Raw genomic sequence first — 13,804 nt, 5'->3', positions numbered from 1 at the left:
TTCATGTCCACCCTCTCCTGGTCCCCGAATCCCAGGGCAAGGGCGCCTACAGAAAGGTAAGACGGTGCCTCCCAGGCAAGAACGCAGTAATGGGTCCTTTCCTGTGGCTCCCGCAGACAATGACTCGGACCCGATGAGCAGCTCCTACGAGTCCTATGATGAGGAGGAGGAGGAAGGCAAAGGGCCGCAGCCCACACACCAGTGGCCCTCAGAGGAAGCCTCCATGCACCTGGTGAGGGACTGCAGGATATGCGCCTTCCTGCTGCGGAAAAAGCGCTTCGGGCAGTGGGCCAAGCAGCTGACCGTCATCAAGGAGGACCAGCTCCTGGTGAGTGGCCGCGGAAGTGTGCCTCTAGGCCTCACATGGACTGCGCGTGTGTGTGTGACTGTGTGTGTGTGTGTGTGTGTGTGTGTGTGTGTACAGGTGTGTCTGCCTTTTCCTCTGGGCTTGCTTTGTGCACACAGGCTCAGTACTTCTAAGATCAGGGCTCTCCCACTGGAGCAGAATGAAAACACACACACACACACACACACACACACACACACACACTCAAAGACCTGACACAGACTTTGCCAAGTTTTTGTTTCACCGGGAATGAATTTTTAATCTGTTTAAAACAATGTTTATTGTCTTCATTATGCAACTAAATGTGTTTATGTATAAATCTAGAGAAAAACGTAATGAAATGATTTTTAAAGCCACCCAAAATCCCATTGACCAATAGCCAACCATTGGTAAGTTTAATATCCAGGTTTCCACTCTCATTTTTTCCATGCGCTTGCCTTTTCTAAAACTGAACCCGTGAAACATTTACTATATAACTTGTTTTCTTAGATTTTTTTTTTGCCTTTTCTAAAACTGAACCTGTGAAACACTTACTATAGAACTTGGTTTCTTAGATTTTTTTTTCTCATCACCATAATTTCATAGAAGAAAAATGTACCTTTAATTCCAGAGTAGGAATATAGATATTTAAGAAAAAAAAACTAATAGTTCTTTACCCCCAAATCCATAGAGAAGCCTTGTCCAGCCTATAACCATTTGAAACATGATTTTTTTTCTCATCCTGGAGCAGTGAAAAGCTCACCCCAGGCCAGAACCACTCCAAAGGTCATGACTTACTTCTTCCCACTCCTTATGCCATTTTTTCTTCTTGGCATATTGCATTGGTTAGCATCTCCAACACAATGTAAATAGAAGCGGTGAGAGCAGGCGTCCTTCTCTCAGTCCAAAGCTCAAAGGAAAGCTGCAGTAATTCACTATTAAGGCTGATGTTTGCTGTGGGCGGTTTGTAGAAGCTCCTTATCACATTAAGGCAGTCCCCTCTATATGTCTATTTTGCTAAAAGTTTATATTACAAACAGGTGGAAAATTTTACCAAATGCCTTTTCTGTTTTTATTGACATATGTGGCTTTTCTCCTTATTTTCTATTAATATGATGAATTATAGGGTTGGTTTTTGAAGGCTGATGCATTCTTGAAATCCTAGAATAAGCCCTATTCGGTCTTGATACAATATGCTTTCGTATGTGTCTGGATTCTATTTGCTGGTGGGTTTTTTAAGGGCTTTTGCAACCTTATTGAGATCAGCCTATGATTTTCCCTTTTTGTAATGTCATTGTCAGGTCCTGGTATCAAGATTACCTTGATGCTGGTTGCATAATAAGAATTGGAAAGTGAGAATCATTATTGATAAATAACTGACTTCCTAAGCCCAGCACTCCATCTCTGCTAGGATTCTCTCTGCTGCATTCCTGCTAGGTAACTCATTAGTAGCAGGGAGCTGGTTCCCTTCCAAGCCAGGTTGTTTCTTCTCTGGTTCTTTAGACTAGAATGGTCTTCCTAGGATTGTGCTAAATTCTGTCTCTTCCTAATAGATGGCTGTGCCCCTCGCTGGCTCTTGAGATCTAAAGTGTGTCCAAAGGCTCCCCCCTTCCAGGCTTCTCTTCTCTGGGGTGAATAACCACAGCCCCTGTCTTCATGCAGTGCCCACAGTTGGGCTGGGTGTGGGGGGATAGGTCGAGCTCTCCCAAGCCTTTGCGGGAAGGCATCTCCCTCCCCTGCCCTCCAGTCCAGAAGGGTGACCCCTTCTCTTCCTGTCCAGTGTTACAAAAGCTCCAAGGACCGGCAGCCGCATCTGAGGCTGGCGTTGGATGTCTGCAGCGTCACCTACGTGCCCAAGGACAGCCGGCACAAGAGGCACGAGCTGCGTTTCTCCCAGGGGGCTACCGAAGTCTTGGTGCTGGCCCTGCAGAGCCGGGAGCAAGCCGAGGAGTGGCTGAAGGTACATGGCACCCGCCCTTCCTTCACCCCCTTCCCCAGGCCTAGCTTTCAGCCAGGTGAGCTCCAGTGCCTGGAAAAACAGGCCTTGCTGGGGGTTGGGGGGGGGGGCGATCAGAGTCCTGTGCACAGCTACGACTGACCTGTGGAGGTGGGCTTCAGACATCTCCAGGAGACAGACCTCAGGCTGGAGTACTGCCTTCCTTCTAGTGCTCTGAAGCCTCTTTCTAACGTCCTTACTGTGGGCTTGTCCAGCCTGGAATATGCCTCCTGGAATGGGGAGCTTAATATCTTCAAAGGAAACACATTTTATCGTTAGATAAGCTAATCCTTTAAAAAAAAATAAAAAAGGAAAATTCCTTCCTGTCTCAGGTGAAGTGTGTATCCTTGTAACACCCAGCTGTGGTCCAGCTTCCACATCTTGCCTCTGACTGCAGAGCAGTGAGTTACCGTGTGCTGAGCACGTATCTTGTGCCACGCATTGTGCTAAGAGGGTTATATACTTGACCTCATTTACTCTTGGCAGTGGGACTGTTATCGTTCCCCTTCTACAGGTGAGGAAGCTGAGGCCCAGGAATCTTCTGTGACTTGCCAAATGTCACCCGACCAAGTCGCTGGGGGCAAGATTAGGAGCTACCAAGGAAATCTACTCCAAAGGCCATAGGCAGGGTGGCACAGTGATGACAAGGGAGGACTTTGGTGGCATAGACTTGAGTTCAGGTCTCAGGCCTAAATGGCACTTACTGGCTAGGTGACCTTCTGCAAATGACTTTGCCTACCCTTGCCTCAGTTTCCTCTTCCGTAAAATGGTTCTTGTAAAGATTCTGGAGACCATTTGATATAGTGCCTGCCAGACAGTAAGTCCTCAGTAAGTGGATAAGTGATCATCTTGTGATAGAGGTGGGGCTGCCCTCCCCAGTCCCTTACCTCCAGCCGGCCAGGGCCAGCCGTGTCCCTGCACCCTGTCCTGCTCCCCCACTGACACCTTTCTCCCTCCTCCTCTGATCTTCCTGCTGGAACAAAGGAACCAGACCCCTCCTTCCCTCGCCATCCTCCCTTCCTTCCTGTGATAACCAGCTCTCGCCTTGGGAGGCTTAGTGCTCTTTATCTCTGTCTCAGGAGGGGAAGGAAGGGAGAGAACCTGCCTGCTGGGGGAGCCTCTGTCCTCCAAGGGCCGGGTGAGTCAGAAGAAGGAGCTCTAGACCGGAGCCTGAGACTGGAGTCAAGCCTGGACTGGAGACTGTTGACATCTGATATGGGGGGAGGGGGAGTCGTTAACCCAGAGGTTCAGGGCAGCCAACCATGGCTTCAGTTCTCAGAGCCCCATTATCCTGGTCTGTGACGTAGAGATCACAGTCGTCTCAGCACCTTGAGGCCGCTGTGGGGATACAGCAGGGCAATCCCTGTAAAACTGCAGGTGGGTGAGCAACAGGGATGGCTGCCATTATTCATGGTCTGGGTGCTTCTGCGGTGTGAGCGCGCGCCTGGAGTCTCCGCGTCCACGTCTTTGAAACGGTGGGGGTAGCCCGGTGGTCTGCAGGCTGTTGCCAAGGTTCCACACCGTCCCAGAAGCCCGTCTCTTGTGCTTGCACAGGGCGTCTTGGGTCACATGGCCCTTTACACCCATGATTTCACCGGTCCTCAGGCACCCCAAGGACGAAAGCAGAGGATAGTATTATCCCCATGTGACACACAGGGAAACCAAGGCCCACAGGGGGAATGTGGCTTTCACAAGACCATGCAACTGATCAGCAACGGAGCCCAGTCTAGAAGCCGTGCCTCTTGCTCCCCAGCCCCCTTCTCTTTTCAAGGGGCAGATGCAGGAGAAAGCCTATTCAAACCCCGATGTGCAGGAGGCCACATCAACCCCTCCCTTCTGCTCAGGGATCCCATCCCTGCTTCTTGATGGCCCTGACCACAGACTTCGTTCTTCCTTCTGCCTCCACAGTAGCCCTGCCCCCCTGCTCACAGTCATGCCCCCTCTCCGCAGGTCATCCGAGAGGTGAGCAGGCCTGCCGGGGCAACGGAGGGCACAGACGTGCCCAGATCCCCCGTCCTCCTGTGCAAGCTGGACCTAGACAAGGTACATCCATCTCCTCCAGGTCTCCTCTGTGCTGGGCGGCAGAGACTCTGCCCCAGGGAATCCACAGGTGGGTGGTGAAGCCAGGCACCGGCCTCATGCAAGCCGTGAGCGCCCCACGTGGAGCTGGCACGAGAGCAGCCGTGAATTAAAGCGTGCGGGACTGAATGAATGCCCGTGTACAAGGCACAGTGTGAGCCGGAGGAGGGAGTAAGTAACCCTTCCAGGACAGGAGGAGGGCACCGTTGAATGGAGCCATGAAAAGCAAATTGGAAACCATCAGAAGAGTGTGCTGCACTGGGACCAGAGTGACGTGGTCCTTGCTCAGGCAGCCGGAAATCCTATGTGCTGGTCCCCTTCGCTTTGCCAGGTGTAGCTGGGTGACCAAGGGACTCAGCCCCAAACCTACACACATGTAATAAAGGTTAGTGTTTCTAGAATAAGACTGTGTGGCCGGCATTGTCCTGTAGGCTTCACACGTATTACCTACTTTTATTCCTATGATGACTCTTCAACGAATTCCATTGTCAGGTGAGGGAGCTGGGACACAGAGCGGCTTACCCCGAGTCCCATCATCCGTATGAAGGAGAGCAAGAATATATACCGAGACCCCTGGCTCTTGATGACTTTGCCATCCCATCTCTCAAGGGGGTAGGGGCGAGCTGAGCTCTGCTTGGCAAGTGGTTCCTGAGCCTAGAGTACCAGGAGTTGTGCTGGACACCTAGGCGCAATGCCAACAGAAGCACCGTGCCCCACCTCCCGCTGGGGGGCGCTGCGTGCGCTCTAGGAGTGGAAAGTACCAGGTACCCTGGGAGCAACTGTCAGGGGTCAGCTTTTGTCCCAGGCATCTGGGAAGGTTCTCTGAGAGAGGGTATTCCTGATGAGGGCGAATAACTCGTAAGGAAGGGGAGGACAAGGGAGCAGGCCCCGGAGCAGGGGGAAAGCACAGAATGGAAGGTGGCCAGTGTGGCTGGACTCAGACAGAAAGGGGCTCCCTGGCCTATTAGAGTGGCCCTTTCCATGACCTTTCTGGCAGCCCTGAAGGGGACAGGGGTTCATGCTGGCTGGAGGGGCAGTGGAGGAGGGGGAGGGAAGATGGCACCTGTATTAAGCTTTGAAGAACAGGTGAGACTGCATGGGGGCAGAGGTGGGCCAAGGGGCAGGGGCTGCAAGGCAGCAGCAGAAGCAAAGGCGTGGGGTCAACAGAGAGTCACTGGGAGAGGACGGGTAGAGGACTCTCCTGCCAGGCAGAGGCTGGGGAAGATCAACCCTACCTTCACTTGGCCCTTGCCATTTGTAGGGACTGAAGGAACGCAACCTGGACAGTGTGCACGTGTGTGCATGTGGACAGTGTCTACCTGTGTGCACCTGCACACACCTGCAGGCCATGCCGTGGTGAGGCCCAGGTGTGTGTGGAGGACGGGGAGGCGAGCCCGTGCAGAGGACACTTCCTACACTCAGAGTCCTGGGGAGGGTTGCTCAAAGGTTGAGGGTGGGATTTTGGAAGTGAGTGGGATTGGGAGCAGTGGGTCTCCATGGACTCCTGTATGCGAAGCCCATTCCAGTGGGTTCAGAGTGTGTTTCGTATCTGTGCTCTGGCTTGACGAAAAGCTTGCCATTCCTATACCGCTGCAGGACGGATAGAACCATACGTTGTCTCACAATTTACAGGGGAGATCATTTATACTAACAGATCTATCCCAATTCGGACAGTGGCCATGTTTCCAGCCTTTGGAAATTGAGGGGAGCCCAAGGCCTCTCCTATCTCTCCAGGCCCCCAAATGTTATGCTTAGAGCAAAGCATCCTTGAGCCTGGTCCAGGAAGTCCTTGGCAGGAATGGTGGAGAGCCCTCAGAGCTCCGTTCTTCTACTGTTCAAGTGGGTTGGTGGCATTTTAAGCCTGTCCCAAGTCTGACTGGCACCGTTTAGCTTTTAAAGCGAGGTGGCAGCACAGCCCGCAGGTGTGGGAGAGGAGACCATCTGTTGGCTCCCTGGGAAAGGGTGTGATTCAAGTGAGAAGACCAAGCTTCAACGAGAGGAAAGGATGTTCCTGCATTCCCGCGACTAACAGGTGGTACCAGGGACAGAGTCTTCTCCAAGGTCCATCTGACCCTGCCCTACCACCTCCACAGTACCTGGTAGGCACTTAACTGACCTTGTCTGAATGAGCGAATGAACAAACAGACAGATGAGCGATGGGTCCAGAGGTGGTGGACAAGTAAAGCTGCTTTGGCTGCCGTGGAGTTGCTATCATGACGCATGTCCGCGTCTTCACTGCCCTCTTTACCGAGTCAGGGATATGACGACCCCTCCGTTGTCACCACTCACACTTCCCGGTCACCAGGTCTGGCCATAACTATTCTGAACACGCCAACTCATCCCTTTTTTCTACATCTTGTCGTCTTAGCTCCTCCCTTAACCACGTCTCACCTTGCCAAGGATGACACTCTTTAATGTGGTTCTTTTGCTGACAGTCTGTCCCTACGGAGGTCACCTAAACCCAACTTAAGCATGACATTAGGATCCCACCTAAATATCTCCCCAGACCCTGTCACCTACTGAATATGGGAAATCCTAGGAACTTATTACAGCATGTTACAACAAGGTGCCTAGCTCCCCAAACGGACAGTAAGAGATTTGAAGGCACAGCTGCCCTAAGTCAGCGTGTCCTCCCCAGACCTGGAGTAGAGTCAGACCCTGGAGAGGTGCTGACAAACATTTGTTAGGTGATCATTGTGTGCAGAGGTTGGGGGGATTGAACCAACAAAGGGCGACTTCTGAGTGTGCCCTCTGACAAGAGGCTGTCTGTGTTCCTCCCCAGAGACTGTCCCAAGAGAAGCAAACTTCAGACTCGGACAGCCTGGGCATGGGTGACAACTGTTCTACTCTGGGCCGCAGGGAGGCCTGCGACCAAGGTAGGAGCCTCTGGGGGCTCAGGCTGGAGAATGTCAGAGCTGGGAGGGCCTTGCCAGGGGACACGGTGCAGAGCAGGTCCCAAGGGCTCTGGAGATCTGGGGAAGGTCACCTAGCCTCTTCAGACCTGCAGCACCTGTCAGGCCCCAGGTGCAGGCTGAAAGGGCCATGGGGAAGGCTGGGGTAGGTGGGTCTGGGACGTGGGGCTCCCTCCCTTCCCCTCACCCATCTCCATGGCAACAGGCAAAGCGAAGAAGAGCAGTCTGGCAGAGCTGAAGGGCTCCGTGAGCAGGGCTGCCGGCCGCAAGATCACCCGCATCATCAGCTTCTCCAAGAAGAAGCCGCTGGCTGACGACCCACAGATGCCCTGCTCCGAGGAGGAGGTCCCATGCTGCGGTGGGTCCTGGGCACCGGCAGGAGGAGAGTCACACCCTGGTGCTGTGGGCCCCTGGGCTAAGCAAGAAAACCCTCTAGGCCTCTTCCACCTTGCTCCCAGGGCAGAAGAGAGAATCCCACCCAACCCCCACTCCATCAACAATCCATGCCTTTCCATCACTTGTCTCCGGTGAGGCCCTAACACTCAGGAAAAGGAGAAGTCACCTGACTCCTCTCTGCGTTCCCTGTGACCTCAGCTCCAGTCACTGCCCATCTGCGGGCCCCAGTTTCTTCCACTGTGATGAGAGGAGAGCCTCTTATCTCCTCTCAGCACATAACATGCCAGGTGTGTAAGTTACAACCCAGTCTCATAGGGAAATTTCTCGGATAAAAATATTTAAGTACCAACAGAGGCAATCAGTGTGAGTTAAACATGGCTATAAATGCCTTCAATGGAAGTTTAATATGGCTTAGAAGGGACGATACATTATTCTGTTCTCGTTAATGCAGTGTTCTGCATACTGGATGGACTCCAATAGAAAATTCTGTATTTTGGGTATGTAGTAATGTTCCCTTAAACCAGAAAAAATATTATAAAACCACATGGCTATAAAGAATTATTTTGTAACCAGTGAATCAGGGCATGTCGTAGGAAAAAATTATTTAAGTCTAAAAATGTTGAGAGTGAATTCTAAACCCATTGGTCATCAGCCTTGCTCATTTTAGAATTCTTTCTCTTGGCGAGATGCTTTTGTTCCCGCCTGCTGCCACCAGGTGTCAGCATCACCCATTATTTTCTGCCTCACTAATCAGGTTCAGTATTTGGGGAGGAGGAAAGGCAAAAGGGATAGTGTCTTCTTTCGCTGACCTCTACAGTAGTCTCCTGCCCTTTTCACCAAGCTGGGTGTGGTAATAGACTGTGTAGCAATATAGGAGTGTGCTGGTCGTCCCCATTTTAGATAAGGAAATGAAACTCAGGGAGAAGAGGGTGCCAGAGGCCGCAGGCCCAGACAGAGTGAGCTGACCCAGGACCCAGAAGGCCTCTTTCCAGCTGGAGAATGAGGGTTGGCCAGGCCCTTGTCCCTAAGGTGTAGACTCCTGCAGTTTCATAGTCCCCACCTTGGGTTTCCCCAGGGCCGGGCTGTCAGGAGGTCACCCCGATGGTCTCCCCCTCCCAGGCTACCTGAACGTGTTGGTGAACCAGGGCTGGAAGGAACGCTGGTGCCGCCTGAAATGCAACACTTTGTACTTCCACAAGGATCACACAGACCTAAGGACCCACGTGAATGCCATTGCTCTCCGCGGCTGTGAGGTGGCCCCAGGCTTTGGGCCCAGACATCCATTTGCCTTCAGGATTCTGCGCAACCGGCAGGAGGTTGCCATCTTGGAGGTGAGAGGAGAGAATCCAGGGGGTTCCTGGTAGTGTTGGCTGAGGAGCTTTGGCCTGAGTGTGGGCTTTTGTCTTGGGGACCCTGCTAATGGACATTACAGGGCCTGAGGAAAAGGGAAAGTAAGCCCACGGGCTGCCAAGTGACCAAGAATGACTACCAGTTTAAAAAAAAAAAACAGGACACCCACTTAAATTTGAATTTCATATAAACGACAATGGTTTTAATGCAAGTATATCCCATGCGATATTTGGGATATACCTATACTGAAAAAGTATGCATTGTTTATCTGAAAGTTGAATTTAACAGAGCATTCTGCATTTTTATTAGTTAGATCTGGCAACCCTAGAACCAAAGTTTGTTTACTCTCCCTTGTCTTAAAATACCAAGCCTAAAAGGCATCTAGTCTGATCTAACCTGGATCTGAATCGGAACCCCCCAAAAACCTTTCCACCAGTGGCCAGCCGCTTCAGATAAACCCCTGCCCTTCAAGGCAGCCTTCCCCACCTGTCAAGCAGCTACATTTTTAGAAAGGTGTTCTCCATACTGAGTTGAAATCTTTGAGCTCTGGGAAGGCAGTAACCATGCCTGTTCTACATACTTTCGGTTTTACCAGAAGTCAGCATGATGCCCAGCCCATACTAAGGGCTCAGTTACTATTTGTGGAACAAATGGCCGAATGAAAACGTGATTTCAATCCACCCATTCATGGCCGTTCCTACCCAGCAGCCCTCACCCTCCTCTCTGAGGTCCTGCACCCATGCATGGAGCCTCTCCTCCACATGGCCCTCATTTAGCTTTTTAGGATTTAAAATATAAATCCTGGAAGGAAAATTAAAGAACTACCCCCTCACATTACAAACAGGGAAACTGAGGCCAGGGCAGCCAGGTGCTTTGTCCAAGGGTCCAAGGATCCAAGGGTGTCAGCAGCCTCTTGTTCTGATCCTAGAATGAAAATCTGGCCTCTTGATCTTGTTTGCTTTGTCCAGTACCCACTGCCTCACCCAGTTCTTAAATATGGAGAAATATTGCCTCTGTCACTCACTTTTACTTTTGATAGGTTGATAAAGGTCTCTTATTTCTCTTATATTAAACACAGAGCTTTCTGGAAGAAGCATGCTTCCCTCATACAAGTCTAGCATTTGTGTGCCTAGTTGATTTTATAAGAATGCTCTTTAAATGAGAACTACCTAGAACTATGGGTTCAGTTAACCAGCAACTTCTTGGCTGTTTTCCTGTATACTAGTACTGCAAATAACTGCAAATAATTGGCAGTTATAAGGGAGAAATTTCTATTGGATTATGTGAGAAATAGTTTCCTCTAGTAAAAAAAAATAAATATTTTTTTAAAAATTCAGGAAACACCCAAATGCTGTTTTCACATCTAAATGGTCATGAAGGCTCTAAGGATTGTGAGTGAGGGTGTGTGTCTTAGAGAGGTGGTCAGGGAGGGCGTCTCTGAGGAGGAGGCATTAGAGCCAAAACCTGAATAAAGAAGGGGTAGAAGCCACTTGGATTTCTGGATGTGTGTTGGAGCCCTAAGTATTGGCTACACAGCAGGTACTGTACAAATACGGGTTTGGCTGAAGTGAGCAGGTAGCCTGAGGTCCTAACATCAGCCGGTGCTTCTCTCCCGCAGGCAAACTGCTCCGAGGACATGGGCCGATGGCTTGGGCTGTTGCTGGTGGAGATGGGCTCCAAAGTCACTCCCGAGGCGCTGCACTATGACTACGTGGATGTGGAGACCTTAACCAGCATCGTCAGTGCTGGGCGCAACTCCTTCCTGTGAGGGCCAGCACCCCGCAGCCACCCCCCCCCCCCCCCGCAGCCTCTCAGAGCCCTGGGCGCTGGGAGGGAAGGGAGGAGGAGCTGAGGAGGGCTCTTCTTCCTTGGGAAGTCAGAGGGGGGTGCCTTCCTCCTCCAGCAGGCAGGCATGAGCTGGCTAACGGAGGGAGCCCCGGGTAGGAGGGGGGGTGGGTGCTGGGCAGACAGTGAGCAAAAGAGCAGAGAAGCCAGGCTGTGGTCATGACAGGGCTCGGCTCTCGTGCCTGGGAACCTCAGGGTCTCACACCCTTGGCCATCTGGGCTGGTACATGGCCTGTAAGAGCCGGGTTCAAGTCATGACTCTCACGACCAACAGCTTGGGGCAGCTGCTTGCCAGCTTGAATTCTGAGTTCTCACTTACGGAATGGAGGTGATGAGTCACTCACCTCTTGGTTGCTGCAAGAATCATGCACCTCCTGCCTCTGAGGCCCTGAGCATAGCAATGGCCCCAAGCTGCCTGGCTCATCACAGAATCAAAGGAGGGTAGACAGACAGCTCTGTAAGCCACAAAGTGTCGTCATCACTGCCATCATCATGACACCTCGTATTTTCTAGATATGCAAGATCCTGCCAGGATCAGTGGCCTGAGCCCCGTGTGTACGATGATGTCCCTTATGAAAAGATACAGGTGCGCTCCCTTGGGAGGGCTGGGAACGTGGCAAAGGCCACTGATTAGCTCTTTCTCTTTCTTTCTCTCTCTCTGCCACTACTTCTTTTTTCCTGTACTCAGAGATAATTCTCATTGAACCATCTGCTGGAAGGGGAGGGAGGACCCTTCTTATCATAGATCATGGCTCAGTACGGAATCCTCTGACAGAGGAGGCAGAGTGGTACAGCAAAGAGCCCCAGCTTAGGAAGAAGATAGGATTTGATGACCACAAAGCACTATGCTGGTCCAAGCAAGGTGTTGGGCTCTCCACCGGCTCACTGCTCTGTGAACTGATGCTGCTGACTCAGGGGTGCCTGGGCGGGCGGAGGGGGGTGGGTGGCCACTAACTGGGTGGCCACTCCCAAAGACCTTCACTTGGTGGCATCCACAGTCTGGCCTTCAGCTCCCAGGACAGTCTCCCCATTTGCTCACTAAATCAAGGAGATGCCAGTAAGGCCTTGGTAGCCATCACATGAACAGACTGCTTCTGGCAGCGTGTCCCATGTCTTTTCCTCCCATGGGCGAGCAAGATAGCCACCTTCTGATCAAACACTGGTGGGTGGGTCAGGCCTCACAGCTGGGGGAGAAAGAGGGAATTAAGCTGTCAAGGAAAGTAGACATTTCTACACGCCATTCCCCCTGCCTTGGACACAGCTGGATGACCCCTAGCTCTCACCTCTAAGGCTCCCTTTTCTACAAAGTTCTCCAGCCATCCTTCTTCTGCTTATATGGTCTTTCTTCAGATTCAGATGAACCAGCGGATGCAGCCTGAGATCTTTCTCAGCTGCATAGATTAGTAGCCAGACAGCTTAGTACCTGATGGCATGAACTTTGGATTTGGGGCTGAATCTGGGTGACCTTGGCCTTCACCTCACTAATCCTCATTTCCTGGCTTCAGATGAATACTATAAAACCTACCTGGTTGGATGACTGTGAGAACCAAATGAAATACTGTATAGAAAGACTTTAGCAGCACATAGACATCAGAAGGTCTCACACTGAGTAAAGTACTACTGTTATCAATATCATTATTATGTTACATTATATTCCACTCAAGATTCCCTGAGCTCTGACCAGATTCTGAGTGCCCATAATATTCTACATGCACAAATGTATAACTCATTTAGTGGTGCCTGCATGGCTCAGTCAGTTAAGCATCTGCCTTTAGCTCAGGTCCTGATCTCAGGGTCCTGGGATCAAGCCCCAGGTCTGGCTCCTCACTCAGCAGAGTCTGCTTTTCCCTCACCCTTTGGCCCTCGCCCTGTTCACACACTCTCCTCTCTCTCTCTCTCTTAAGTAAATAAAATCTTTTTAAAAATGCAGAGCCAGTTTATTAGGTTATATAACGTCCACCATTGGCCTTCTGATCTTAATTGGGAACTCTACATTTAGTGATTTCAGAAAATGTGAAGGATACTTCCAAATGACGTGAAGACAGAAGTGTCTATGATGAATCAAATATGCTCACCCAGAGCCCCCTGAGTCTTCCAGATTTTCCTCTCACCAGATATTCCAGTTTAGGGGTGCCTTCTGCGGCCCTCGACCCAATCGCGTGATACATACTAGTAGAAGAAATCTAGAAACTGCTGAGTGTGGCCCCAGTCTAAAAATGTAAGGCCACGATCTCAGAGGTCCTGCAGGGCTCAGCCCCTCCACTCAGAGCAGAATACCCCTGCCTGGGTATTTTGGGGGCTCTGAGCCTACCTGCTCTTCACCTCCTTTCTCCATCTCCCCCAGGACGAGGAGCCCAAGCGTCCCGCGGGCACCCAGGTGAAACGCCATGCCTCCTCCTGCAGCGAGAAGTCCCATCGAGTGGATCCACAGGTCAAAGTCAAGCGCCATGCCTCCAGTGAGTTTTGGGTGGGAGCGAGGAAGGGAATGAAACCATCCACGGGGTCAGGGATCTCCAATCAGATTCCCCCAGGCAGCGGACATGTGAATTAATGAGCGAAGTGAGATTAAGAAAACACTCTACTATAAGAAAAATGACAGCACAAGCCACGTGATAGAGGGCAGTGGCCTCCAGAGGGCGGGCAAGAGGGGATGGGGCGGGGGAAAAAGACTGCAGGAATCTGGAGCTCGCAAGCTCCATCTAGAGGGCTCGCTGCTACTCAGCTCCAGCCAGAGGCTTCCACGCAGTGGGGCAGCCCAGCTTCAAAGATCATTCAAGAACAGAAACCTGGGTGCCTGGGTGGCTCATTGGTTTAAGCCACTGCCTTTGGCTCAGATCATGATCTTAGGGTCCTGGGATCAAGTCCTACATTGGGCTCTCTGCTTGGCCTGACACAGGCCTG

General features: G+C 51.4%; 1 protein-coding gene across 2 annotated transcripts in view; it reads left to right on the top strand.

Annotated features, from left to right (window-relative positions):
* Positions 1–13,804, top strand: part of AFAP1L1 (actin filament associated protein 1 like 1) — a 57,341-nt gene that overhangs the window by 33,093 nt on the left and 10,444 nt on the right. For both annotated transcript variants that reach the window (XM_082726289.1, XM_082726288.1), the window contains exons 7-15: positions 117–328; positions 2,106–2,285; positions 4,272–4,364; positions 7,183–7,276; positions 7,518–7,670; positions 8,828–9,039; positions 10,677–10,822; positions 11,417–11,489; positions 13,248–13,359. In XM_082726289.1, coding sequence (XP_082582415.1) covers positions 117–328; positions 2,106–2,285; positions 4,272–4,364; positions 7,183–7,276; positions 7,518–7,670; positions 8,828–9,039; positions 10,677–10,822; positions 11,417–11,489; positions 13,248–13,359 — 1,275 coding nt within the window. The remainder of the gene's footprint in view (positions 1–116; positions 329–2,105; positions 2,286–4,271; positions 4,365–7,182; positions 7,277–7,517; positions 7,671–8,827; positions 9,040–10,676; positions 10,823–11,416; positions 11,490–13,247; positions 13,360–13,804) is intronic.

Source organism: Mustela nivalis (assembly GCF_964662115.1).
Source record: "Mustela nivalis genome assembly, chromosome: 3".
Lineage (NCBI taxonomy): Eukaryota > Metazoa > Chordata > Mammalia > Carnivora > Mustelidae > Mustela > Mustela nivalis.
The sequence above is the reverse complement of the archived record's forward strand: the minus strand, read 5'-3'. Positions and strand labels throughout refer to the sequence as shown.